The sequence below is a fragment of the Chroicocephalus ridibundus genome, chromosome 8 (genome assembly GCF_963924245.1).
Source record: "Chroicocephalus ridibundus chromosome 8, bChrRid1.1, whole genome shotgun sequence".
Lineage (NCBI taxonomy): Eukaryota > Metazoa > Chordata > Aves > Charadriiformes > Laridae > Chroicocephalus > Chroicocephalus ridibundus.
Window position 1 is genome coordinate 10181077 of NC_086291.1, and position 25696 is coordinate 10206772.

General features: G+C 53.6%; 2 protein-coding genes across 2 annotated transcripts; one reads left to right on the forward strand and one right to left on the reverse strand.

Annotated features, from left to right (window-relative positions):
* Positions 1-1140: 1140 nt before the first annotated feature.
* On the forward strand, positions 1141-8743 carry PDZK1IP1 (PDZK1 interacting protein 1). The gene is made up of 4 exons (XM_063344980.1): positions 1141-1322; positions 5440-5548; positions 7515-7613; positions 8157-8743. Exons 1-4 carry the CDS (start codon positions 1250-1252, stop codon positions 8227-8229), a joined length of 354 nt encoding a protein of 117 aa, XP_063201050.1. The 5' UTR covers positions 1141-1249; the 3' UTR covers positions 8230-8743.
* A 7499-nt stretch (positions 8744-16242) lies between these two features.
* Positions 16243-25315, reverse strand: LOC134519892 (cytochrome P450 4B1-like). Its single transcript, XM_063344665.1, has 12 exons — positions 24997-25315; positions 23701-23842; positions 22951-22995; positions 22139-22266; positions 21137-21258; positions 20891-21042; positions 20578-20684; positions 19592-19782; positions 19188-19321; positions 18663-18727; positions 17858-17940; positions 16243-17171 (listed from the first exon to the last, which is right to left on the reverse strand). Exons 1-12 carry the CDS (start codon positions 25180-25182, stop codon positions 17003-17005), a joined length of 1524 nt encoding a protein of 507 aa, XP_063200735.1. The 5' UTR covers positions 25183-25315; the 3' UTR covers positions 16243-17002.
* Between the last annotated feature and the right edge of the window lie 381 nt (positions 25316-25696).

Consider the following 25696-nt stretch of genomic DNA (forward strand, 5'->3'; position numbering starts at 1 on the left):
TTATTTTCAGGAAAAATGACATTATTCTAGGTCCAGGGGAAAGAGGAGGGGTGAAGGGGGGCAATCCTGCACGGGTGGGTATGTGTTCCTGAGGGTGTCGCATGTTCCTGAGCGTGGGTCCTTTGCGGGTGCCTGGGTGGGGACCCGGTGCGCCAGTGGGGTCCCTGCGGAGGGGACCACCAGGCCCAGAGCCTGGGAGCCCAGATGCTGCTGAGGGGGATGCTCGCCAGCTCTGCGGGGCTGGGCTTACGGAGATGCTACGACACACGAGGAGAAGAGCGATGACAAAGCCACTCCGGCTCACAATTTCAAAGTTTCCTCCAGGAGTAACCGAAGTTGTGCAGCCGTGAAGCCAAATAGCATTTATTCTTCCTGCGGGGTGGGTTTGTCAGCCATCCAAACCCGGCACGGGCTGGGAAGCTGCTTCATTTGGGACCTACGAGCCTGCCGTGTGCCTTCCCCATCCTGCAGCATCCGCCCAGCTGATGTGAAGGGCCGGCCAGCTTTGCTATCTGCCGTGGGTCTTCAGGTGTTTTTACCTCTTCTGTTGGAAACAGCCCTGATGTCTCAATAAAATGAACGCCGTGTTTGCTCAGTTGAACCATCTCTCCATTAAACAAGGTGTGGGAGGTGGGAGGCAGTACTTGGCATCGAGTCGGCTTTATTAAATTGATGTTTTTAAGCCGCAAGTGTGTTTTGCTGGGCTGTTAATGACACTTGCTGACAAGAAAAGTGCAGGGAAGCAAGTGGGAGCTGTGCCGGGCAGCTCCCCGCATCCCCAGGACGCGGGCTCCGGTGGGGTGGGAAGGGGTGTCAGAGCTGGGGCATGGCTGGTCCCCCCCAGTCCCTCCTGCTGCGGGGAGGGGGACTCGGGGGACACCCAGGTCCTGTTCAGCGACGTTCCCCGAGTGCCACAGCTGTGCTGGAAAAATTCATTTCTTCCTCCTGGGCCGATGCAAATATTTGGTGGCCAAGTCCCCTTCCACGCCCTGAGGGGACAGTCAGGTTCAAGCCACCACCGTGCCCCAAATTCCCCACCAGCCTCCTCCGCGGAAGAAAGAGAGGAGGCACCTCCTTCCACCCCTTCCCGCAGCAGGATTTGAATAACCAGGTGTGAGCATTAGCCTCCCTCGTTAATGCGTTTGATAATTGACCAGAGCGCTCATTCCTGTGGGAGGGCGGCGTGCCCGAGCGCGGCGCCCGGCTGCTCCTCCGCGCCCCGAGAGAGCCGGTGGCCCTGCCTGCCGCCATGCCTGCCCGCCGCCTCCTCCTCCTCCTCCTGGGGCTGCTCCTGACGCTGGAGCCTGCCTGCTGCCAGGAAGGTAAGTGCAGGCAGCTGCCTGACATCCCAGGGAAACTGAGGCAGGGGGAAGGCAGGAAGGTGCGCCGAGCACTGGGAAGGTGGGAGCTGCTCGGTGGGGTGGCTTTGGGGAAAAGGGACAACTGTGAAAAAGCCTCTTAAGAGGAGGAAAAAAACCATCCCAGCTTCTGCCTGAGCTTCAGCTCTGGCTTCACGTCGGCGGGCGATGGGGACGGGTGGGTGTCCGGTGGGGTGGGAGGTCTTGCCGGAGCCAGGACATGGAGACTTTCTACCTGTTTTGCCGAAGGCTGAAACTGCCGTCCAAGGTTTATTTCTCTTGCTTACGCGGGGATAAAGCAGCTCTGATTTACCTCCGGCAGGACTGTGCACCCAGATGAGTAACCTGTTTTCTTAAGGCTTTTTTCTTCCTTTCTTCTCGCTCTTGTCCCTGGGCAAGCATTGCGCTGGGTCGCTCCCCGAGCTCACAGTTTTTCCTGTTAATCTGTAATTTTGATCATTGCTGAGGTGAGGGAGCAAATATTTTCCTCTGCAAATTGCCCTCCTGTTCCTTTCCCAAACACTTAATAAACTTCCTATGACCAGGGCATTATTTTTAGGAAATTTGTGGAAGGACTTGTCAAATGCTACAAATAACTAGGAGTAATTAAAACTCATCTGATGCTGCCAAAGTCCTGGAAAATTCCCTCCCCCTTTCTCCTTCTGATGTCCCAGCCCCGACCGCTCTTCCTGCATTTGTTTATCAACTTGCTGGGGATTTAACAGGCTGGGGTCTCCACCGTCAGCAGGACTGAAAGTTTTGCTGTTGCCTGGAAAGAGAAAAAAAACCGAAACCTTTAATGAGGATTCAGAGCGTGGCTCAGCTTCCTTGGAGAGGGGAAAAGACAGGGACCAGCCGATGCTTTCCAAGCACTCGGGGAAGACGTATCAAAAAGCAGATTTGTGTTTTCAAACCAGATGCTGAGTAAGGAAATGGAGTTACAACACACGCTAGGGCTTATATTGGCATCTCCGCTTGGTCTCATTTGTAGCTGCAGATGTGTGGACGCATGTCTGCTGTGGGTGCAGATCCCACATTGCTTAGTTTGGCTCAGAAGATCTTGTTTGAGAGAGAAAAACCTACCATTGCCATGGGGTGAAACACAGAGGAGGTGGCAGAACCCAAGGAACAAGCTGTCCCAGGAGGGACATCCCTGGCAAAGCATTTTTCCAGGAACACGGTCCTGTTTCCACAGGCAAGACTCATCCTTTCGGCCATCCCTCTTGTCAGGGCAGCAGGGAGTGCTCCGGTGAGCCTCCAGCCAGGTGGTGCCCCCGGGGGCTGCCATCCGCATACTCACTCCCTGAGAAGATGATGCTATCAAGCTCTTGCCTCCGCCTGGTTCCCATTCCTCCTTTCTTCTGCCCGTGCAAGTTCCCTGCACCCACAGGGGTATTTCAGCCTGACGGGCAGGCATTTGCCGTTCCCGCTGCCATCCTCATCTCCCTTTGCAGCAGGTTCTACATGGTCTCTCAAAGCCAGAACCTCTTGATTTTAGAATCACAGAATCATGGAATGGTTTGGTTTAGAAGGGACCTTAAAGATCATCCAGTTCCAACCCCCTGCCATGGGCAGGGACACCTCCCACTAGACCAGGCTGCTCAAAGCCCCATCCAGCCTGGCCTTGAACACCTCCAGGGATGGGGCATCCACAGCTTCTCTGGGCAACCTGTTCCAGTGCCTCACCACCCTCACAGTAAAGAATTTCTTCCTAATATCTAATCTAAATCTCCCCTCTTTCAGTTTAAAACCGTTACGCCTCGTCCTATCACTCCACTCCCTGATAAAGAGTCCCTCCCCAGAGGGTATTTGGTTTGGTATTTTTCCTTTTGTCTTTGGATGCTCTGAAATCTGGTGGAAACAGCCATCTGAGAGGGGTTTTGCTTGCAAAAACACACAGTACCTCCTGAGTATGGCTGCTCCGGAGGAGATTTCCTACCACTTATCTCCTTGCCTCCTTTGCTTGAAGATCACGAGATGCGAATTTGGCGTTGTCAGTCATCACTGACTTCATTCCCTGGTTGACCTTGAACTCCCTTATCCCCAGCAGAAAGCTCACGGAGGGGTGGGACCTGACCATCCCCTTCTAGGCTGAGGCTGGAAACCCTGGCCCCGACAGGAAAAATAAACCACAACTAATAAATAAATCTGGCTGAGATAACAGCCAAGGGCAGAGCGAGGGAGGGAGCAAAGCGAGCCAAAGCTCAGCCTGGAGGCAATAGGTGCGTTCGGGGCTGGACCCACAGGGGTGGTGGGCAGCAGGGGCAGGAGCATCCCTACCCATCACATAGGGCAGGAGGGCACCAAGTCCTGCTCTTCCCCACTGCAACCGCCCCAACGTACCCCCACCATCAGCCTGCCGATGCGATGGGATTTCAGCCAAAACACGCTGATACAAGAGGGAATTTCCGCTTGAATTCCTCCTGCTTGAGTTTTGGCCCCGCGACCGTGCAGTAAACACGGCAAGTGTCTCTGGGGGGAGGCAGGGGGGCTGAAGGCTGTTGTTTGGGGCTGCTCTTTCGGCCACTTGCTCCGGGGTGCCATCGCTTTTTTGGACTGGCACAGGCGGTGAGTCCTCTGGCCAGGCTGGTTCCACTTCCAAGAGGAAAAAAGAACTTTGTTTTGGGTTTCGTGGTGTTTCATTTGTTTGTTTGTTTGCTTTTTAAAATGAAAGCCTCTTGATGTAAGGATGCGAGGAGCTGGAGGTCTTACCAAAGGACAGTCCCTCTCCCCAAAACCAGAGGAAGGAGATGAGAGCTGTCAGCAGCGGAGACGGCATGGAGCTGGCAGCGGTCGAGGAGTTTGCACATGCGGAGCAGCACACCACCCACCTTTATTGCCGCTAGTAAAGATTATTTGCTGTTTATAGCAGAGATTCATCTCCCGTGAGACACGTGAAGCTAGCGTAGAGCTCCTGAGCTGGACTGAAGTACCAAGGCACCACTCCTGGGGCAGCTCAGCCTGAGGGGCGCCGGCGGCAGGAGCTGGGTCCCAGTGGTCCCAGGCTGATGCTGGGGCTGGCGGGGAGCATCCTCCACCTGCACAGAGGGACCTCACCTGTGTGCAAGGGTTGGCATCTCGACAGACAGAAAGAGGAAAAGCTACCCCTCTATAAATCACTAATTAAATCCCAAGAGGTTGTGTCCCCATGGATGAGGTGTCCTTTCGGTGCTGATATTCAGGGCAACACTTAAGCACGGGTTTGACTATGTCTAAGTGCTCCGTTGCCCAGCAGCTGGTGGGAGGCGAGGAGCAGCCATGCCGGCAAGGACGGGGACAAGGTTTCTTCTTCTCATCGCCCTACCCTTGAGTTCCTCCCACATCCAGGAATACATCTCGCAGCCTTCCCACCCGTGGCCGCATCACTGCTCAGGTCTCGATTGAGAAAAACAAATCCATGAGGCTGTCCCCCCCCCCCGACTCCCCAGCCGCCTGGCCCCCCGCCAGCCCCGCCTGGCCTTTGCGCTGGAGGCTGTTGCTCTGAACGCCTCAGCCTTCAATTTCCCGTCGTAAATCAGCTTGCTGCTCTGGAAACTTGTTGAATGGTGCATTTTGCCGAAATCCACGCGGGCAACTGTTTGCTGCGAGAGTGACAACGAAATTTTACACTGTCCCTGTGGTGGGGTCCTTATTTTGCCAGGCAGTATTTGGAAAATAACCCAGAAATGACATCTGTGGCGTCTGGGGAAGGAGAATGAACAGTTTGCTGAAACCCCTCTGCCTTCCTTCCCCTGCCACTTTGGGCAAACATCCTCCCTCCCTCCCTCCACGTCCCCCAGCCCTTTGTCCCCCCATCCCAGAGTCATCTGCACCCCACTGCATATGTGTATGTATGTGTATATGGGCCCCCAAAACAGCAAGGCATCGCGCTCCACATGCAAATGCCAGTGAAACTGCTGTTATTTGCATTTTATTTCACTGCTATCGCCTGGGTAAGCCTGCCTGGATCAATAGCAACGTGGTCTGCTTGGCTTTGCGGGACTGAGCTCTTGGCTGGACGTTGGTGGAGCTGGACAGGAGAAGCTCGGCAGATAAAGCCTGAGGATGTATTTCTAACACGTGCCGCCTTATTCTTCTGCAGCCCGAGGCAGCCTCCAGCCGTGGTCGCAGGGTGTCATCGCAGTGGTTGTGTTCCTAGTCCTGGTGGCCATCGTTTTCGTGGTCAACAGGTTCTGGTGTAAGAAGAAAGTGTAAGTGTGGGAGCCCCGGGGGTTGTTTCGGGTTGGGCTTAGCTGCCTCTGCACGGGTCACTTCCAGCCGATCTCCGTCCCCATGCCAGGGCTGGGAACAGTGTGATCGCTGCCCGGCAAGAAGAGCAAAGACTCCCTGTCCTGGTCTCCCTGCCCTCTTCTTGCTGTCCTGGTCTCTGCTCCCTGTTACTTATTGCCAGCTGCGAGCGTACACCGTCCGTCCCCACTGCTCCCTGTGCAGGGGCACTCCCAAAAAGAGCACTCAGATGCCACCACAAGAAAGAGAGGAGAGATGCATCATCACGGCTGGTTTACGCCGGCACGCATCTCGGGGGGCTGGCCTGAGCCTGGTTTCCAATGGATTTGGGGGTGCCATTCGCAGGTGCCTTATATCCATGGGGAAACAAGCCCCAAACAGCTTCATCTGCAAAGCAGACCGGGCCAAGTCAGCAGAAGGCACTGAGAAGAACTGGGAGAAGAGGGAGGTAGCCAAGCCATGGCAGTGCTCTCCACATGGAGCCCACGGCACAGGCAAATGAGGTGGCCTAATTCATCAGAAAAAGGCTGTGCGGGACTGGCTACCTCTTGCCTGCTGCTGGCCAAGCAAAGCCACAGGTGGCTGTTCCTGCTCAGCTGACCCAGGCTAACTGGCTAAGTTGCAGTAACTTGATCTTGAATCTGAGACCAAAGTCAACAGGGGATGAAGACCGATAGTGCCCTATAGCCTGATTCCCGGTTCCTCTGCACCAGCACGGGCGCTTTGGGATTTGCACCCAAAGGTGCTGGAGTCTTCTTGTATCTGCACATCCCTTGCAGCCCCTCCAGGATGGGGAGGTGGGGACTTGGGGTCTGCTTCTGCCTCAGATACATTTAAAGAGGGTCCTTTAGGATGCATTCAGGGCCAATGCATAATGCAATGTGTGTATGTATATAGATATACACAAAATATATATATTTATATGGCCTGATGTGCAGCTGCAGTCTTTGTTTTCCCAAAGAGAAACCTTTGTCCTCAGACTGGAGGAGCCCCCAGCCCACGGAGCGGGAGGCAGGGATGGTGTTTCCCACCTCTGCCCGTGCCCCGCTGCCTCTTCCCAGCCTGGAGGCAGAGGATGCTGAGGAGGGCTTGAGGGGGGGATGGCGGCTTGTTTTAATTAATCTGGCCTCTCTTCAGAAGAGCCGTCAGCGAGGCTCGGCAGCCTGGACCGCTGCCAGCTCCGCGCTGTCACTGTGACAAGCAGCTATCAGCCCAAGCCACCGCCTGTTTTATGCCAGTCTGTTCCTCGGAAAAGCCTCCCAAATCGCCCTTGGGAGAGCGCTGGAGGAGGCAGGGATGTGCACTCAGCGTGGGCCTGCACCCACCCACCACGGCTAAACCCTCCCAGGGATATTCGGCTCGTGGTCTTGCTCCAGAGCAGAGCTTTTAGGCTCCGGCTGAGGTTGAACACCCGGTCCCTGCCCCGTGGTTCCTTCTGCGAGCGATCCAGACTCGCATCCAAGAGGAACGAGAGTTTTGCACACATGGACATGCATGTGTGCACCCTCCTGTGCCGGGGCTGCGGTGCCGGCAGAGCCTCGGAATTCCTCTCGGTGTCAGTTGGGACCGTAGGAGACTATTTTGCAACAGATTACATAGAAGAAGACTGGAAAAACCAGTTAGCGGGAGAAAACAATCCCACGTATTGACAAATGAGTGGTGCTGACTGCCAGCCCGGCGCTGGGAGTACCAGCTCCAGAGACAGGGGTTGGCACTTGGTGTCCAGGCACGGCCCCTGCAAACCTGCTGCAATCTCCTCGCCCTTGTCCTGCTGGGAAGGGGGTGTCTGAGGCCAGGATCACACGTCCAGGTCCCTTATTATCTCTGTAGCATTGGAACAGTCCCTTTCTCTGCACTGTCACCGTCACGAGCTGCTCCCTGGTACGACCCCTCCATTGTTGTCTCAACTCCTCTCTTCTCCCTCTCCAGGGAAAATGCCGAGACGGTGGTGAGTGTCGAGGACAAGCCGGAGGCTGTCATGTCCAATGGCCATGAAGGGAAATACGTAACCCCTGCAGCCGACTTCAGGTGAAGGACTTGCTCAGAACCCCCTGCCCATGGCTCCTGGGCTCTGCTTCATCCCCCTTGGGATGGCTCGGACACGTAGAGCCACAGCTTCTCCCACTCAGGGTCTCAGATGTCCCATGTACCTGGTCTGGGGGCATTTATCCTCTTCAGGGTCTAAGGAGAAGGTGGTGAGGGAGTATGCCCCCCTTCCCTGGTCTCGTCCCATCCTTGCAGCTGGGCCCCATGGTCCATCCATCACCTTGCAACCTGCTACACCACGTTTTTCTTATCCTACATCACTCATTTCAAGCAGGGGAAACGACCAAAAGTGGCCATAGGTCACCACGCAGATTCTGACTGTCAAGAGTCCTTGCTAAAAATTAGAGCAATTCCCACCCCGTGCTTGGCTCTCACCCTGGCAGGGGGATCCCTCCTGCCCTTCCCACCTCGCCCCTCGCTCAATGCACGGCTGGCACCAGCAAGGGCAGGGCCCCGGTGGTGGCTTCAGGGAGGCTGGTCTTGCTGGGGACAAGCTAACCTCTGTGTTTCTCCCTCCCAACGCAGGTCCAAAGAGAGCAAGCATGCCTATGAGAATAACCTGGAGCTGGAGGAGAAGGTGGTCACCACTGCCATGTAGCAGGCACCCCGGCCGTCCTCTCTCCTTCGTCCTCTCACTTTGCTTCCCACTGTTACGATGGGCATTTTCACAGGGATCCACTGCACCAGCATGCCCTGTGTGCGGTGGGTCCCCGACCTCTCCACGGCACCACCATCTCCTGATCTTTTCCCTTCCCGCCTGTGGGATACGCTCTTCTGCCTCGGGGGACGATGTCCATGTGGGCTTCAGTCCCCAGGAGAGGTCTAGAGGTGCCACCTCTCCTGCCCAGCGGTCACCCCACTTGGTTGGCGAGGTTGATGTTCCTGCTCCCAGGGGTATGCTGACCTGCTCCAGACACGGACGGATCCCCACTGGGTTCCCAGGACCTCCCCACATCACCAGACACCCTCCAGGGAGCTGCTGGTGAAAAGCCCACCCTTCTCCCCATTTCACCCTCCTTTTTACAACCTACACCATGCATTTGAATGTCAGAACAAACCTTCTCCCCTGTACATATCTTCCCTGTGAGCAATAAAGAGAATTGTTGCCCATACCACAGCAGAGAGGGCTGTTTTGCTAATCGCCCAAAGAACTTTCCGTCCTCTTGAAACACTCCCAGCCTTCAGGCATTTGGGCAGGGAGGGACATCGGGGAAGGCGGTGCTGGGGTGGGAAGGGTGCTTAGACAGGGGTCAGCACCCCCATCTCCCCTGTGATCCCTCCTGGGTTGGATCCATCTCTTATTTCCTCACTTGGATGAAGCCGAGAACACTTTTTTGTGTGTCTCTGTGTCAACAGGGGAGACAAAAAGGTGGAGCATTTTTTTTGCTCAGCATTTGGGCCCCCCCAGAGCCGTGAGGGGCCGTATGGGGAGGTGAGCATCGTTCCTCTCCATTCTCCAGATGGAGAAACTGAGGCACGGCACCAACCCAGTGCTTCTCAGTGTTGCTTGACGGGTGAAAGGCAGCACTCCCTGAATCCCGCTGGTCACAGGGCACAGACCCATAGCCAACTGCGGATCATTCCTGGGGCTGGAGGCTGCGAATGGCAATCACTTACTGGTATTGCCAGGATGTGTCTGGGGGCTGCTCCGGGCAGTGCTGACTCTCCCTGGGGCAACTGGCCATGGTGCAACCTGCTCCTGCTGGGCTGTTCATTAACCAGGGTTCGTTTTTCGCCCTGGTAGGGACAGCGCTGGGATCACCGTGGGAGCAATGAGCACTCCCAAGACACAGCATTTGCAGATTGAAATGAGAGACCTGTAATGGCCTGGCCTTCCCTGGGACATCAGTTACCCAAGCAGCGTGCAGGGTCCTCCTCTTGAGCAGCAAGGAAAGGGTTAAGGGGTTCTGCAGTCAAGGGCAACCCGGGGAGCAGGACTGGGAGGGATGGGATGGGGGATTTATGAGAGGGACATTTTTGGTAGCCCCTGGGTTTGGGGGGAGCAGGGTGGTTTTGGGCTCTGCTGTGCTTGGGGCTGTGCAAACACAAAGGGAAGGAGGTGGCGGGAGGAGATGGCAGAAGGACACTGGGTACCTCAGCCACCCCTTGCTCTCGCTTTCTGCTGAGCGTGGAGGCAAGAGGAAATGTTAGCCCTGCTGTGAACCAGCAGCTGTGGTGGGTTTGGGTCTGGGGAGAGCCCTGGTCTCCTTTCAGGAGGTGCTTTGGAGGCCCGTTTGGAGGCAGCGATGCCAGAAACAGGCAGCTGGGTGTTGGGGCTAGAGGTGCTGCTTTGCCCCTCACTAGCAGAGCTCCTGCTCTGCGTGTTTCGACCCTGAATGGGCTTTCCTGCTGCAAGGGCTGTGCCCTGGTCCCCTGCTTTAGCCGGTGACCTTAAAAGCCCTGAGCCTGGAGGAGGTGCTGCCTAGCACGGTGCAGGCATCTGGCTTGCAAAAAGCCCAGTTTTCCTAAACCACCGCAACCTGCCGGGTATTCCCTGAAGTGAAGCTGTGACAGCCCTGATGGAGAGCTCAGCCACTTCCCACCGCCGGGAGCCCGCTGGGATGGAGCCAGGGGCTGGAGCTCAACCCTGGTGCCACCACCGGCCACGATCCACTGTCTCACTTCCTGCAGCTGAGGCTGTTGGTGTTCCTAGCAGGTGGTGACACAAAAATTCGGGCACAGGAGTGAAACAGGAGCCTTCCAGTAAGAGACCCACCCTGAAAGGCATCTCCCTTGAGAGCCTCACTTAGGCAAACGTTTTGAAAATGCCCTCAAGACTCGGCATTGAGAAATCACGGCTCCAGTTGAGAAATTGCGTGGGGACAGAAGAAAACAGGCAGAAGGGTTAGAGGGGTCAAGCCCTTGGGTGCGGAGGAGTGATGGCCGCCGTCCCCAGCATCACGACAGAGCCGGTCCCCCCTTCTACCACCTTCCCTGGGGCAGCTGGAGGCTGAGCCAGCCCCAGGCTGGGTCCTGGACCTCCCCGCTCATCTCCCTGATGGATGCTGCTCCCATGTTTTTTTTCTTGCGGACGCCAAACGTCACGCGGGTTTGGAAAAAAACAAGCTCCCGGAGTTCAGCGGTAATGCTTCGCTCAGCAGGGTTTAAGGAGGATTAGTCATTGCACGTTCCCGCCGCGTCAGCACTCGGGCTGGGGGTGTGGCGAGAGGACGGGAACCCATTAATTTTTACCTCTCGGTTGCAAAAGGAGTTAGAAACGGCATCCTTATAATGAGTAACAGCGGGAGTTTATTCCCTGCCCTGCGCACACCCAGAATACACGATGCTTGTCCAAGACGTTCCCCCGGCAGTGCCTGGGTGCAGGTTTGGAGTGGAGGTGACCCTGGTGGGTCTCGGCGTCCCTTTCCCAATGGGACCCTCCCACGGCCCTAGGTCCAAGCAAGGAGAGGGATGGGGCTCTACCGCTACGTGCTTTGGGCAAGCCAGGGAACCTTGATGCTTGGTCTTAACCCAGACAGTGCCCCTTCAGAGTTCACTTTCCTGGGGAAAACAGCTTTTGCAAGAGCCACCGTGTTACCTCCCCGGGGAGGACCTCACCTCCGCACAGTCCGTGATGCCGTCCTGCCTCAGTTTCCCTTGTCCGTCAAGCACGATCCAAGGCTGGCTGTGCGAAGCGGGCTGCCTTCCCGCAAGCTGTGCAGCCGGCTCGCGGATGCTTGTCGTTGTGATCCTAAAAAGAACAAAAGGGAGCAAGCATAAATGAAATTTATTGTTGGAAAATCTTAATTAGATTTTAAGCCCCAAAGGGAGAAAAGTGAGGTATTATCTGACACAGCTAATGAGTGTTAAGGGTCCATTGTTATATTTCTTGTTTACCTTTCTGTGCTGGCTGATACAGCCCGGATCCTCGCCTGTACTGCCATAATTAGGATATCTCATCTCTCCCTGATAGGGTCGGGGATGCTGTTTAAAGCACAATGCTGTCTCTCCCTCCCTGGCAGGATGAGCGTGATCGGGAAGGCAACTTCTGGCGTCGTGGCGCTCGCACCCACCGCGTTGACCCTGTGAGCTGGGGGATGCTCTCCAGAGCCAGGGCTGTACCTGATAGCCCCCAGGTGATGGGCACCTCCAACAGCCTGGGTGACCTCTCTGAAGGGCCCTGAGCCAACTTGCCTGGGGACCAAATCCTCCCCAGCACCTCTCTCCACTCAACATGGGGAGTGACCGTGTCCTCCACAAGTCACCCCAAGCCCAACGATGAAGGTGAAGGACCTCCGTGGGTACTCCATCCTACCCCTCACTCCATAATGCCAGTATCTCTGAAGCTTGGGCTACAGGAAAGCATTCAGGCTTGGCACCTGCTGTGGACTGGATGGTCTCCTTTAGGGCAGAAGATATTCAGAATGTTCTTTTTGTGTTACAAGATGTATCACAGCTTTCCTTTGTGGCCTAGGAGGGTGCAACTCATCCCTTGGACCCCCAGACAACAGGGCATCTTGTTGAAAGCCAACCTTTACCCTGAGGCTTCCCCAGTCTCCCTGAGGTTAGCAAGGCTATTCAGCCACAGAGGTTTAAGATGTTTCTGCTCCAGCTGTGACCACGACCCTGGAGCATCTTGGGCAGGTGGACACCTACCTCGTTCCTTGGAAGTCCACGCACAGCCCAATGTGCGTAGCTGCGTTAAACTACTGGCAAAGGTGGGCCAGCACTGCCTGGTCCTGAGGATACATGAATTATTCCAAGGTGGTTTAATTAAAGACTCGCCATATGCAGGTAAACTGCTGCTGGAAGGACCACCAGCTCCAGCCCTGGCCCTGAGCAGTGCAGCCTGGAGTTTACTTCTCTACGCCGGGTACCTCGACACCCAAGCGATGCGATTTGGACCTCTAGAAGCAAAAAGGGAGTCTGTCACACCACCGTGGTCCTTCGGGCCAGGCAAGGAGCCCAGCCACCCAGGTGGGAGCTGGGAGCGTGGCGTGTAGGGGTGGCTGTGTGTGGGCAAAGGGGGCTGCAAAGTTTTTGGTCTCAATTCAAGCCACTGAAAGCCAGAAGTAAAATACCATCCATTGTTGGTTTATACACTCGTAGTAGCCAAACAAACATCCCCGGAGCCTGTCCTTATCACTTTATTACACCTGCCAGAGTGAATAGATTAAAGAGGACGGGGGAGGGGGGAGAAAGCAGAAGAATCCAGCAGAAAAACTGGGTTTTGGGATTGTTAATTATTCTCTGGGGTCTCTAATCTTTAACTGGCAAACAGCATCACTAACTGTCTTAAAGCCCCTCCTGGAACATCCTGATAATAAGCCATCTGCATGAAGGCACCCCGTTATCTGCCCTCCTCCAGCCGCCTGTGACATGGCTGGAGTGGGAGATAATGAATGTGTGGTGTGTAATAACGACACGTCATTCATGATTATCGGCCTGATACCCAACCTTTTAGCTCCATTGTTTGTGCTTCAAAAAAGAAGAAAAAAAAAAAAAAAAAAAAGACAGAGAAAGAAAAAATAAAGAGGAGGAGGGAAAGAAGAAAAAGGGGAATTTTTGGTGCTACGGGCAGTCCCAGGGTCCCCGGAGTGTCTCCCTGCCAAAGGGGCTGGCTCTTGTAGCATCTCCCAGAGGGTTTGGTGGTACCCTGGAAGGACTCGCCCGTGGATTGGCGGCTGCTGTAGCCATGGTGATGGAGGGAGAGAGCCGAGACAGCGCAGAAATGTCACCGTCTGGCAGGGAGACATTTGGGGCAAATGCTCGGGCGATTAGATCTGTGTCACCGGGTGCTGCCCGGCTCCTCGCACTGCTTTTTGCTGCTCTCAAAGCCGTTTAGCGGTGGCTTGGCAGAGGAGGTTATCTTGAACACGCTGCTGTCCAGAAACTGCCAGCATTTGAAGGCGGGGGGGATGTTTGGGTTGTCCCGTTTGACCTGGATAAGCTGAAAAGCGGAAGAATTTTCTCCTGGTTGCCGCTGCGTTATGGCTCCGCAATGCATCAGTCCTGCGAGATCTTCCCCCAAAAGCTTTGGTCCTTCAAACTGCAAACTTGGGTTAAGCATCATTCTTCATGGGAAAAGACTTTAAAGCGTTTGGCTCAGGTTACCTCGATTATTGTCAGAATTGCCTGGAATAATGATCCTTTTATTTTGCATAAAAAACGGCAGTAGATTTGCCTCTCTTTCCTGAGCATGTTTCCCAGAGTGGTTTCCCCAGGAAAGGTCTCCGCTGGAAGTGGTTGGGGTTTGGCCGTTCGTAACAGTCAGGAGGACTGCTGGAAAACAAACGAGCAGCTCGGTCATGGCAGTGAGGAGGGTGATGGCCTCAAAACACAGGGCTGGGCGGCCAAGCAGGGCATTGTATGGAGGCAGGAATGGGCAGCATCTGTGGGTCCTCAACAGGTCTAACTTCTGCTCTGGTCTTGTTCCCCCATGCCCAAACCAGGAGATGCCACAGGGACATCTTCAAGTGCCTCCTAGTTTCCTTTGCAAGCCACCGCCAAGGAGACTGGGCTGGGTCTTTGTGGCCAGGGGCTGCCAGCAGTGTGCCCTTGTGGCCGAAAAGGCCAATGGCATCCTGGGGTGCATCAAGAGGAGTGTGGCCAGCAGGTTGAGGGAGGTCATCCTCCCCCTCTACTCTGCCTTGGTGAGGCCGCACCTGGAGTGCTGTGTCCAGTTGTGGGCTCCCTGGTTCAAGAGGGACAGGGAACTGCTGGAGAGGGTGCAGCAAAGGGCTACGAAGATGATTAGGGGACTGGAACACCTCTCTGATGAAGAAAGGCTGAGGGATTTGGGTCTCTTCAGTCTGGAAAAAAGACGGCTGAGGGGGGACCTTATCAACACTTATAAATACTTAAAGGGTGGGTGTCAGGAGGATGGGGCCAGGCTCTTTTCAGTGGTGCCCGGCAACAGGACAAGAGGCAATGGGCACAAACTTGAGCATAGGAAGTTCCACCTAAACATGAGGAGGAACTTCTTTACTTTGAGGGTGTCAGAGTCCTGGCACAGGCTGCCCGGAGAGGTGGTGGAGTCTCCGTCTCTGGAGACATTCAAAACCTGCCTGGACGCGTTCCTGTGCAACCTGCTCTGGGTGACCCTGCTGTGGCAGGGAGTTGGACTAGATGATCTCCAGAGGTCCCTTCCAACCCTATAATTCTATGATTCTATGATTCTGTGATTGCTGGGACCACAAGCTGAGGGTGGATGAGCAGAGCTGCAAGGTGGCTTGCACGTTCCCTGACGGGTGGCTGAAATGTCTGACAAATAGGGCCAGTAAGGAAAAACTGCATCAAACTGCTGCCCTCCAACGGCCTCTCTGTGCTGGAGCTGTGGAGAAGCTGGAGTCTGACCCTGGAGACCAGCCTGAGTCCACCAGTGGTGCGAGGGTGGTGGCATCAGCACCTACACAACCTGCACCCCGCACCTTCCTGGGGTGAGAAGGGGAGGGAGTGGGGAGAAGAGGAACTCAGTCTGCAGCTGCCTTACAAAATAAATGCAAGCTGCACCTTGCTGGTTATTCACAGCATCCCTGCCCTGTTCGGTATCGACACAGCCGAAACGAACGTCCGGATCCAGCCCTAGAGGAGCTTTGTTTCTCAAACTGAAGATGCAGCAAGCAGCAGAGACGGGGAGCAGGGAGCTGCAGGGGTCTATTCAGATGGGCAGTTTCTCAGATTTGGTTGTCCTCGTATGGCCACAAGCAGAGTTGATCTGCCCAGAAAGATGGACACGGTTTGGCTGATGATACTATTGCCATAGGCGAGAGCTGGACAAACGGCCTTGTCTCTACCATGGCAGTTCTCTGTGCCTCAGTTTCCCCTGATGCCTGATGAGTGCCTGGGCACTCGCAGTGACCAGCATTCCCCGTGCCTTGGGTAACCCTGCTGGGGACTGTGACAGAGCGGGGCCTGCTCCACTGCCCTGGATGGCTGAGGGTTGGGACGGGATGGGGATGGAGGCACCCCCAGGGATGTGGCCCATCCTTTGCCTTGCTGGACCTGGCCACGCTCCCTGCCAAGCTCAAGGGGTTTTGCCAGGGACCAGGGAGGACTTTGGGTTTTTCTGTGTCTCCCACTGCCACCTAGTGATATGTTTCCCACCCCAGACCTGCAGCTCACCCAGATGGTCTCCCTTGGCCTGGGAGCTGGGGTGAAGGTCTGCAGTGGGTCCCTGCACCCTCGAAACGAGCTCGGGGCCAGGGCCAGTGCCCGCCTGCTTGCCTTGGGCAGCTCACTCATGTAGTGAGCAGTCAGTTCTCAGCCTCTGCAGAAAAGCGCTTGATGCAGACTTATGCTCCCTCTTGGGGCTTTTTTTTTTTAATTTGTTTTGCAGGCTGATTTTGTTCTGGCTGCCACCTTTTGAGTGTGTGTGTGTGGGTGATTTCTGTTTTATTTTGTTTGACCCCCACAGTGTTACAAGTGTTTTCTTACCACGGAAACTCCCGGAGGCAGAGGTGAGGGCTTGGTGACCCACGGCATGGGAGGGGTGGAAGCAGGCTCCTCAGGCTCAACGGGGGGGGCAAACCCACTGAAACAGCCCTTGTGGCTTGAGAAAACACTCGCGGGGCTGCACCCTTGGGCACAGCCTTGCCTCCGGGCTGCCAGGACTCCTCCTGTATCCCCTGACCCCCCAAATGCAAAGGAAGCCGAAGCCACGCTTGGGGAGTATCTCCATAAGGCTTTATTCTCATTTCAGAGAGGAGGACAGGACCGATCACACATGATTCTGAGGGCGGTGAGTGCCTTCTCCAGGTTAGCTGGTGTCATGGCTCCTGAGCACCCTCAGCTCAAGGAAGTTCAACTCCAGGGCAAGAAAAACCCGCTGGCTTTTGTCTCCGTAAGGGCAGGCAGGATGCCAGCCCCAGAGGGGATTACAGGGGAATAATGCGGAGGGTGGTGCGTGGGGATGCAGTGCGGCTGCGGGGAGGAGCTCTCCTGCCCCGGCACACCCAGGCTGGAGGCAGGGAAGGGATGGCATGTTTGGGCAGCATCCAGGCTGTCGACGCCCGTACAAACCACACTGACACTGTTCATCGCCGTGCCCAAGCCGGGAAATGGCGGCGGTGCAAACAGACAGGCAGGTGACAGAAGTCCCACCAGGCAGTGTGTGAGGGCGGGTTGGAGGTGAGGAGATGTGCAGGACACGGAGGAGGCCCGCAGAGGATGCCCATCTGAGCCATGGCTACGCTGTGAAACCCCCTTGGCAGTGCCCTTCCCCATGAAAGGAGGGGACATGGACCCACTGGGTTCTGTGTGTGTGTGACGCGGGGGAATCTGCGTGCCCCCCTGGATGGCAGCGGAGGGTGTTAATATGGGAGAGGTCCAAGGTGGCCATGGTGGGTCTGTTCGGTGTCCCCCTTTTAAATCTCTGGGTGGAGGGCAGTCTTTGGGAAAGTTCTTGCCCCCCGTTGTGGTACCCCACGGGATCAGCGGATCTTCTTCAAGTGCAGGTGGATCCCGTTGCTGGACCTGAGGACCAACTGTGGTATCAGCGTGGGAGGCTTGGATGGGTCGGGGCAGAGCTCGAAGCGGAGCAGGGTCAAGGCCAGCGCCACCTTCATCTCGTTCATGGCAAACTGCTGCCCGATGCAGTTCCTGGGGAGAGGATGACAAATGTTCCAGTTGCTGCCTTCATCCCGGACTGCCCCCAAGCTGGGCTCAGCCCACACACAAGCTGGGGGGCCTCCAGCTGCTGCGAGGATGACCCCGCAGCTTGTCTAGCAATCTCCTGATGCCACTCCAAAATGCATCCAGCTCTGCGGTGGGTTATGGCTGCTTTTTATTAATAAACATGAAAAAAGATATGAGATTGAGAGAACTGGGGCTCACTTCACTAGGAAGTGCTGCATGGATCCCAGACACCTCAGAAAGGTTATTTTTGGCCCTGTGTGGAGTATGTCCTCTTGCAAGTTACTGAGACCTCAGTATCCCGGATCTGTCTGCTGATACAGAACGGGAACCACAGAGACTTGGACCCAGCTTGACATTGAGGTGCACCGGGTATTCACCCCTAAACAAGGGAGCCCACGTTCCCAATGCAGGCAACAGAAAATGTAAACATCTCCACAAAACCACTGTGTGAAACCCTACGGTGACCACAGAGCTTGGGGTGTGGGAAACGCTCTGGAGCTGATGGTGCATGGTGGAGATCCAGTTATGGAAATCCTGCTTGAGTTGGTTCATGGGAACTGAGGAAGGATTAGCTTCAGGAGCTTGGCTCTGAGCTAGGTCCTCCATGCAAGATAGCCTACAGGGAAGGAGAGGGATGAAGGGTCTCCCACCTGGATCCAGCAGAGAAAGGCAGGAAAGCGTGGGAGTGCCTCTGTGCCGAGTTCTCTGGAGAAAACCTCAGGGGATCATAAATCTGTGGGAGCAACAAAGGCCATTTGGTCAGCGTTTGGTCTGAGATGAGCAGGACAAGGTTCTTCCCCTGTCCCCAAGGTGTGGCTGGATGTGGTCTCTGCCCTTCCTGGGGGGGCCGCAGCTGACAGGCATCAGTCTACAAAGCCACTGGGTAGATGAGAAGAGGGTGCTGGTGGCTGCGCAGATCTTCCCCTTGGAGATATCCAGATCACCCACTACAGCACCCAAGATGCCTGCAGGTGTTTTCTCATCTGTGGCAGCAATGATCAGGCCAGATTCCCTCCAGTCCAGAGATGCCTGATCCTGGCTTTCCAGACAGCCACTGGAGAGAGGCAACTGCACACCCTCCTTTAGGTTTCTCAGCTATTTTTTTCCTTGAAGCCTCTAAGATACAGCTTCAAATCACACACTGCCTGGAGGGCTCGGTACTTCTCATATCATGCTGGGACCTAAGTCTGTCTGTGGCAGCTGAAAACAGTCTGACCGTGTTTGTGTCACCGTGCATGAAGACTATTCAACACCCTTTCCCAGGACTTTTGTCACATTCAAAGCCTTTGGACTGTTTGGTAACTTCATTGAATTTCACATTTGGGTATGGACTGTTGGAATACGAGAGGAAAAAAACCCCAAACACAGCAGGGAGGCACAGGCTGCCTTGTTCAAGGGGAGCGGATGTCTGGGCTCAGAGATCATCTACCCCTTCTTATTATAAAGGTGAAATACCTCAGGGTCCTCCCACACATCCCGATTCCTGTGAATAGCAAATATGTTCAGTCCAACCTGGCAGCCTGTAAAAGAAAAGTGAGAAAAAGCTCATGACACCTCAGAATGAAGACCCGGGAGAGGTGTTTGTGGGATGCTCTCCCTCCCTGGGCTCTGCAGGCACTGTTGCAGGAGATGTGGCATGGAAAATTCCCAGCCTGTCCAGACAGGTCACCTCCTGAAGCCCTCACATGGAAGAAATAGTGGCCTAAGGGCTGGGACTCATTTTGGTACTCTGCAAGTCCCTGTGAACTCTGTGAGCTCTGTGAACACCTCAGTGCACCCCAGTGCCCTGGAGTGTGTCCTTGGACACTCTCCAGCCACCCTTACAGTAGAGATGTAATGGTGAGCTGTGGGGGCCCTTCACAGCCCTTTGGGGAGAGAGGAGAGTCTGGAAGCCCTACCAGCCCCTTGGCACAGCAGCTCTAGTACGGATGCACCACTTGTCATGGCCAGCAGCATGAAGGATAAACAAACTCAACAGACCTGCTGGCAAGCTGCGTCCATCGGAAAATGTGATGGGTTTAGAGAGGTTTCGGGACACGGCAGGAACTGGTGGGAACAGGCGCAGGCTCTCTTTGACACACATTGTGGTGTAAGTCATCTTCCCAAGATCATCCCTGAAAGCAAACCAGGGGTCAGGCTGTGTTTGAGTGGCAGCAATGAGGACACCAGCAATGAGGACACCAGCAATGGGTAACTGGGTGGGCTGGACCACTGTGTCTTCCATCTCCTGTTGGGGTTTCTCCTTCTAGTTCTCGTTTTGCTGCCAGCATTGCTACATGAAAAGCAGAATGCTCCAGTGCAGATGCAGTATAAGGTGGATAAAATTTCCGTCTCAGGATGAGAGAAAAGAGTTCAAAGTAAAGGAGTAAGGAGTCCTAGCTCACCACTCAATGCTATCTCGGTCTCCCAAGATCCCTTGGATCTCTTCCCTGCACCGTTGCTGGTACTCTGGATGTAATGACAGGCAGTAGAAGAGCCAGGAGATCCCGCTGGCCGTGGTGTCGTGACCCTCAAACATGAATGTGTCCACCTCGGCACGCAGGTCCTCGTCAGATAGCCCAACTCCGTTTTCATCCTAACAAAGAGGAGAGAATATAATCCTTAAGTGTACATTGACTGGACTTGCTCCTTTGGGTATAAAAATAACCCTGGATGATGATGAAGAAAGGCCTGATTTGGCATCTCTTGTATCTTGTACATTAGGAAGTAAGCCCGTAGAAAATATATCCAACATATATGAGAAGCATCAGACCTGCTGATTGCCAGGTCTGTAGTCAACAGAACTGGAGTTGTGCTTCGGTGGGATACCAGATGCCAGCCCTTCAGAAAGACACCCTATTTGATCCCTTCCCTACCAAGGGTCCCTGTTACATTTTTCAGGAGTTTGGTTTGGACAGCTTTTGTTTCGGATTGAGACGCAAAAGAAAGCAGTGGCTCCAGAATGACAGAGGGAGCAGAGAGTGTATCTCCTTCCTGAACAGAGTCCAGGGTATCTGAGGATGTCTGTGAAGGTAAAACTACAGAAGGTAAGAAACAAAATGTCTTAAGAGGACTACAGCCAAGGTGGCCCCCCATAACCTTTCCAAAGATCTCATTCTTCTCTGGTTTTTGACAGCTCGCTTATTTTAAATTATTAATGTGCTCAATGAAAATGAACAAGGAAGATGAAAGTCTGCCCCAGCTATTTGTGTTCAATCACTGCATCTCACACATTTGTATTTCCTTTCCTTTCCTTTCAACCCACACTTCCCCAAGGTAGGAAATCTGGAGTGGGGAAGCTGTTTGCCAGCAACTCCAGCCAGGCATGGTGAGCTCCCTGCTGATGCAGATATGTTCTTGGGCATTTGATACAATTATTTGAAACATTCACCTTGGTACAAAGAAGAATATCCAGAAAATCCAGGTGTCTCTTCTTCTGGATCTTGTCAAGTTCCTTCTCATTGGAGAGCAACATCTTTCTTTCATTTATTACCTTATCTGCATAGATGAATGATCAACCTGTTAGATGTGTCCTACCCCTCCAGAGAGCTCATGTACTTGTCTGCTCGGTCAGCGGCTGGGACTCTGTTTAATGTGTAACCCTCTGGCCAGTTCATGCTGCAGCCCTCTCCGAGCTGCTCCAGATGCCACCTGGGGAGAGGTTCAGCTGGGAGACCGGGCTGGGGAGAAAGGGGGACAAATACCTGTGTGGGTATGGGCCAGCTTGCAGGCATCCTGAAACTCTCGGCCTTTGCGAGTCAAGTCATAGAAGATATCCTTGTAAGAAAAGGTCTGGATTCTATTGCTTAAGAGGCAGCTCAGGTCATAAACAGCTCTGATATAATAGTCTGAGTTGCTGTAAAGAGACCAAGGTTAAAGCTGGTGTTAGCAACATGAGTGGGGAAACAGGAGCGCTTGCTTTCTCATGATTTGAAAGTTCAGGCACTGACCTCTGAGTCTGACAGTTGGCATTATAACTAAAGGCGCATTTCATGATGCTGTCTAGCGTCATCAAGCTGACGTCTTGAAAGAGCTCCACTGATTTCCTCTCTGTGTACCTCTCCCATTTATCCTAGTGGTGGAGACAGGGGTAAGGAGGGACAGACTACCATCTACAATCAGAATCACAGAATCACAGAATGGTAGGGTTGGAAGGGACCTCTGGAGATCATCTAGTCCAACTCCCTGCCACAGCAGGGTCACCCAGAGCAGGTTGCACAGGAACGCGTCCAGATGGGTTTTGAATGTCTCCAGAAATGGAGACTCCACCACCTCTCTGGGCAGCCTGTGCCAGGACTCTGCCACCCTCAAAGTAAAGAAGTTCCTCCTCATGTTTAGGTGGAACTTCCTGTGCTCAAGTCTGTGCCCATTACCTCTTGTCCTGTCGCTGGGCACCACTGAAAAGAGCCTGGCCCCATCCTCCTGACACCCACCCTTTAAGTATTTATAAGTGTTGATAAGGTCCCCCCTCAGCCGTCTTTTTTCCAGACTGAAGAGACCCAAATCCCTCAGCCTTTCTTCATCAGAGAGGTGTTCCAGTCCCCTAATCATCTTTGTAGCCCTTATCAGGTAATATTTTCCTGTCCCTCTTCCCAGATCCACACTGCTAATTACTTTTTTTTCTGCAAGCAGAGGCCTTAGATCACTATATATTCTGTGAATCTAAACAAAATCTTCTGTGCATTTCTTTTTCCAGGTTTACCATTACTGGGCTAGGAAAGGATATTCTAGCAGTGGTTGATTTTATTGGAAAGCAGATGAAAGAGAGAGTAAGTGGAGTGGCCAGAGGAAGGCGAGGGGAGCAATTTCAGACCTTCAAAACTACCCAAAGAGTTCAGTGAAACTCTAGGAACCATCTAAGTCCCGTCTCTTCCCCTCAGTTATTCCCAGACTTGATTATTTTTGCTGGTGCACAACTGAAAGGCAAAAGTAGCCGGAGTGGTGATTCTTACCAACATCACTTTGACCGACTCTGACATCAGGGAGACATAAGATTTCAGCACGTCATAATGAAAGGCTGGGGTGAGCATCTTCCGATGCTGGAACCATTTGGGCCCATCCAAGATCAACAGCCCCTTCCCTGAAGACAAAGGCACAATCAGCTCTTCCAGACTCTGATCACGGCTCTGACAGCCTTACCCCTGCTTTTGGCCAAGCAGAGGCCAAAAGGGTGCAGGGTCTGGAAGGAGGAAGAGTTGTTGGTGGAGCCTTTTCTCCAGCCTCTCTGAGGCCGTTCACAGCAGTGCTCTTTGGATGGAGGAGAAGCATGGCCGTGTGTCCTTCACTGCAACCAGCTATGCACACCTAATCTACCCTGAAACCAAACCCATGATGGCAGAGGCACAGGAGTTGCTCTCTCAGATGGATTTTTCTACCCAAAATGAAATACTTGGGTGTCTTTTGCAGCACACGCTGGCAGTTGTTAGCAGGACCCTGGAGGACTACCTCAAAGCTGTGTGCAAGCCATGAGCCCTCCTGTCCTTGGTGTGTCTCACCCCAGTTATCCATGGTAGCATTCTGACCCTGAAAGCAACTGAAGGTTGCTTTGTGAAGGCCCGGGTGTGTGATCCAAGGCAAAGCCGTCTGGTGAGCTCCACTCCACGACTAGGTGGGTGCCACCGGTACTAATGCTCACACTCAAACAAACCCTCTCATTTGCAAGCTCTGGTTTTAGAATGGAAGAAAGCAAAATAAAGGAAGACAGGAGAGAAGCCGCTGAAATGTGCAATGTGGCTGAAAGGTATAATGGAAGATAATGACTTACCAATCCAGGGAACTAAGAATTCGTAGGGTATATTGGCCTTGGGATCTGTAAAGCAAAATAGATACCAAACCAGTATGAATAGCTAATGAATTCAACACAATAAAAAAATGAAAATTCAGGATAAATTGAAGTTAGAGTCTATTCTCTACTTCACTAGGTAGAATTGGTCTCATTTCAGTATGTAAAATACTCTAACACTAGAAGTAGTGTTTAAAAATGGTCTTCTACAAATACAACCTCAATGGACTTGAGAAAACCAGAAAAAAGTACACTGAAAAATGTGTGTGGTAAAGACATGACCATGGCATATCTCAAAGATGAGAACAATGGATGGGAGTTACTGGAGATGCTCATGTATCACTCACAGGCAAGATGCTCCACAGAAGGGAGCAGAGGAGAAGACCTGAGATGTCTTCTGAAAGCCATTGCCATGCCAGCTCAGCCACATTACTGCCTTTACTGTGAAAAAGAGATATTGTTGTGGTAGAAGTCATAGAAGACAGTAAGACCAATAATAGTGGAGACAGCGGACTGGGAAGAACAGGCACGTGGTCACTGTTTTGCATGAGAATACAAAGTGCTTCATGAAACCTGGGGTGGGGTGGGAGTTTGTGAAGGGGAGCAAAGGAGGCATTGCAATAACTGTGAAGGAAGCTGGCAGAGGGGACGACCCCAGGCAAGTTCCCCATGATTTTCTCGGTAGGGAATTGTCAAGGACATGAATTCCCAGAACCAAATGTAGACACTTACCCGTTCGGCCAAGGATGCTTTTGGCATATTCAGGATGGTGGATTATTAGAGAAGGCAGGACTGGTCCAAACCATCTGGGAAAGGCATAGGGGTATTTTTCTCCCCATGACACCACCTGATGTAACATTTTATCGCTAGTTATCTGCAAAGACAGTTAAGCAGGGACTGAATTCAGGCAGAAAAAGAGGGACATGCCAGGGAGTGAAGAGGCTAAACTTGCCCTTTCATGGAAAGCACAGGCAAGATGTCCTCTCCTGGGAAACGGGGGGAGAGTGGGTGGACTTGCCATGGGGGGCTTTCCATGCTGCAGTTGGAGGAGATGCTGGGCATGGCAAAGGGACTGTGCACAGGTGGCAAAGCTGCCCGAGCCACTGCATCCCTGCAGCACAAGGCAGCTCTATGGAGAGTCCCTCGCTGGGGCCTGGCTGCAGTCGAGCCACGTTAGGACGGCCTGGCATCAGAGTGGCTCGGTGTTGCATCTGGGAGCTACAGCTGGCATGGACAACGCCAGGATGCCCAGTGAACGGGCCAGGGATGTTACACATGTGTTCTCTAAATTCAGCAGTGCAAGGTGGGCATGCAACATGAAAGCAAAAATATCTTCACTATAGAAGGATGAAAATCCCTGCGATAAAATTCCCTGCTTTTGTGGCCATGTCTTCTTAGGTGGCTGTACAGGGAGAGACTCTTTGTAGAAGGTTTAATGCAGAAGAGAGACATTTTATAGAATCATAGGAGCATAGAATGGCTTAGGTTGGAAGGGACCTTAAAGATCATCGAGTTCCAACCCCCCTGCCATGGGCAGGGACACCTCCCACTAGACCAGGCTGCTCAAAGCCCCATCCAGCCTGGCCTTGAACACTTCTAGGGATGGGGCATCCACAGCTTCTCTGGGCAACCTGTTCCAGTGCCTCACCACCCTCACAGTGAAAAATTTCTTCCTAAAATCTAATCTAAATCTACCCTCTTTCAGTTTGAAACCATTACCCCTCATTCTATCACTACATGCCCTTGTAAAAAGTCCCTCTCCAGCTTTCATATTTAAATAACTGCATGGAAGTCCCAGAAATCACCTAACTCCATGTTTAAGCACATGATCGCAAGCAATGTGGCTTTGTTTTCTACCAGAATTATGCCCATCTCATATCCAGGCACCCTTTCTGCCTGCCCTGCAAAAGTCCTGGCACTCCTGTAGGAAGGAACCGGAGCAGGAGACGTGTCCCCCCACATCCTGACTGATATCTTCCACATTTGTTGGGACAAACCCGCCCAGGTTGAGCCCAGCTCCCTCCTTACCAGGTGGTTGTGGCCATAGAGCCAGTGTTTCGGGGGACCAGGGAATGCCTCCAGAGCTTTGATGAGCTTCTTCCTCTCCTGGTAGAACTGGGCCACCTTCAGCACTATGAAGATGACACCAAGGACCACAGACAGCTGCAAAACGACAGCAGAAGGCCTGGCTATGTTGTCCAGCAGAGATGCCATGCTGGCCCTGCGTCCGGAATGCCTTTTCCCGCCTGCTCCTCTTCTGCTCCTCCCGCGCCTGGGCCTGACGGGCAGCCGGGTGCAGGTAAAATCCCTCTCCCTCCTGCTCTGCTGGAGCTGAGCCTGGTGAAGCGCCGCTGGCAGCGATTTATAACAGCAGCAACATCCCGGTAAACAATGCGTCAGCTTGGCCGGCAGCCCGAGGGCCTGCTGCTCCCCCTCACCCTTTCACCTGCTTCCAGCGACCTGTGGGTAGAGGTGGCTTGTTAACAAACAACCCGGACATCATTTGCTACTTTCTTTGAAGTCTCGTATACCCCAGCAGCCGGGGTGAAGTGTTCTAAGTCACCCACCCCCAGGTGGATGAAGCTATAGGAGGGAGGAGGTAAGAGGCAGCCAGGCTCAGGCTCTAGCAGGTCCTCAGACAAATTCAGGTCTGGAAGCCGTTCGTCTGCCCACATGAAGTGAGGAACCTTTGCCCGACACACCGGATAGACAGATCCAGCCACCTTCA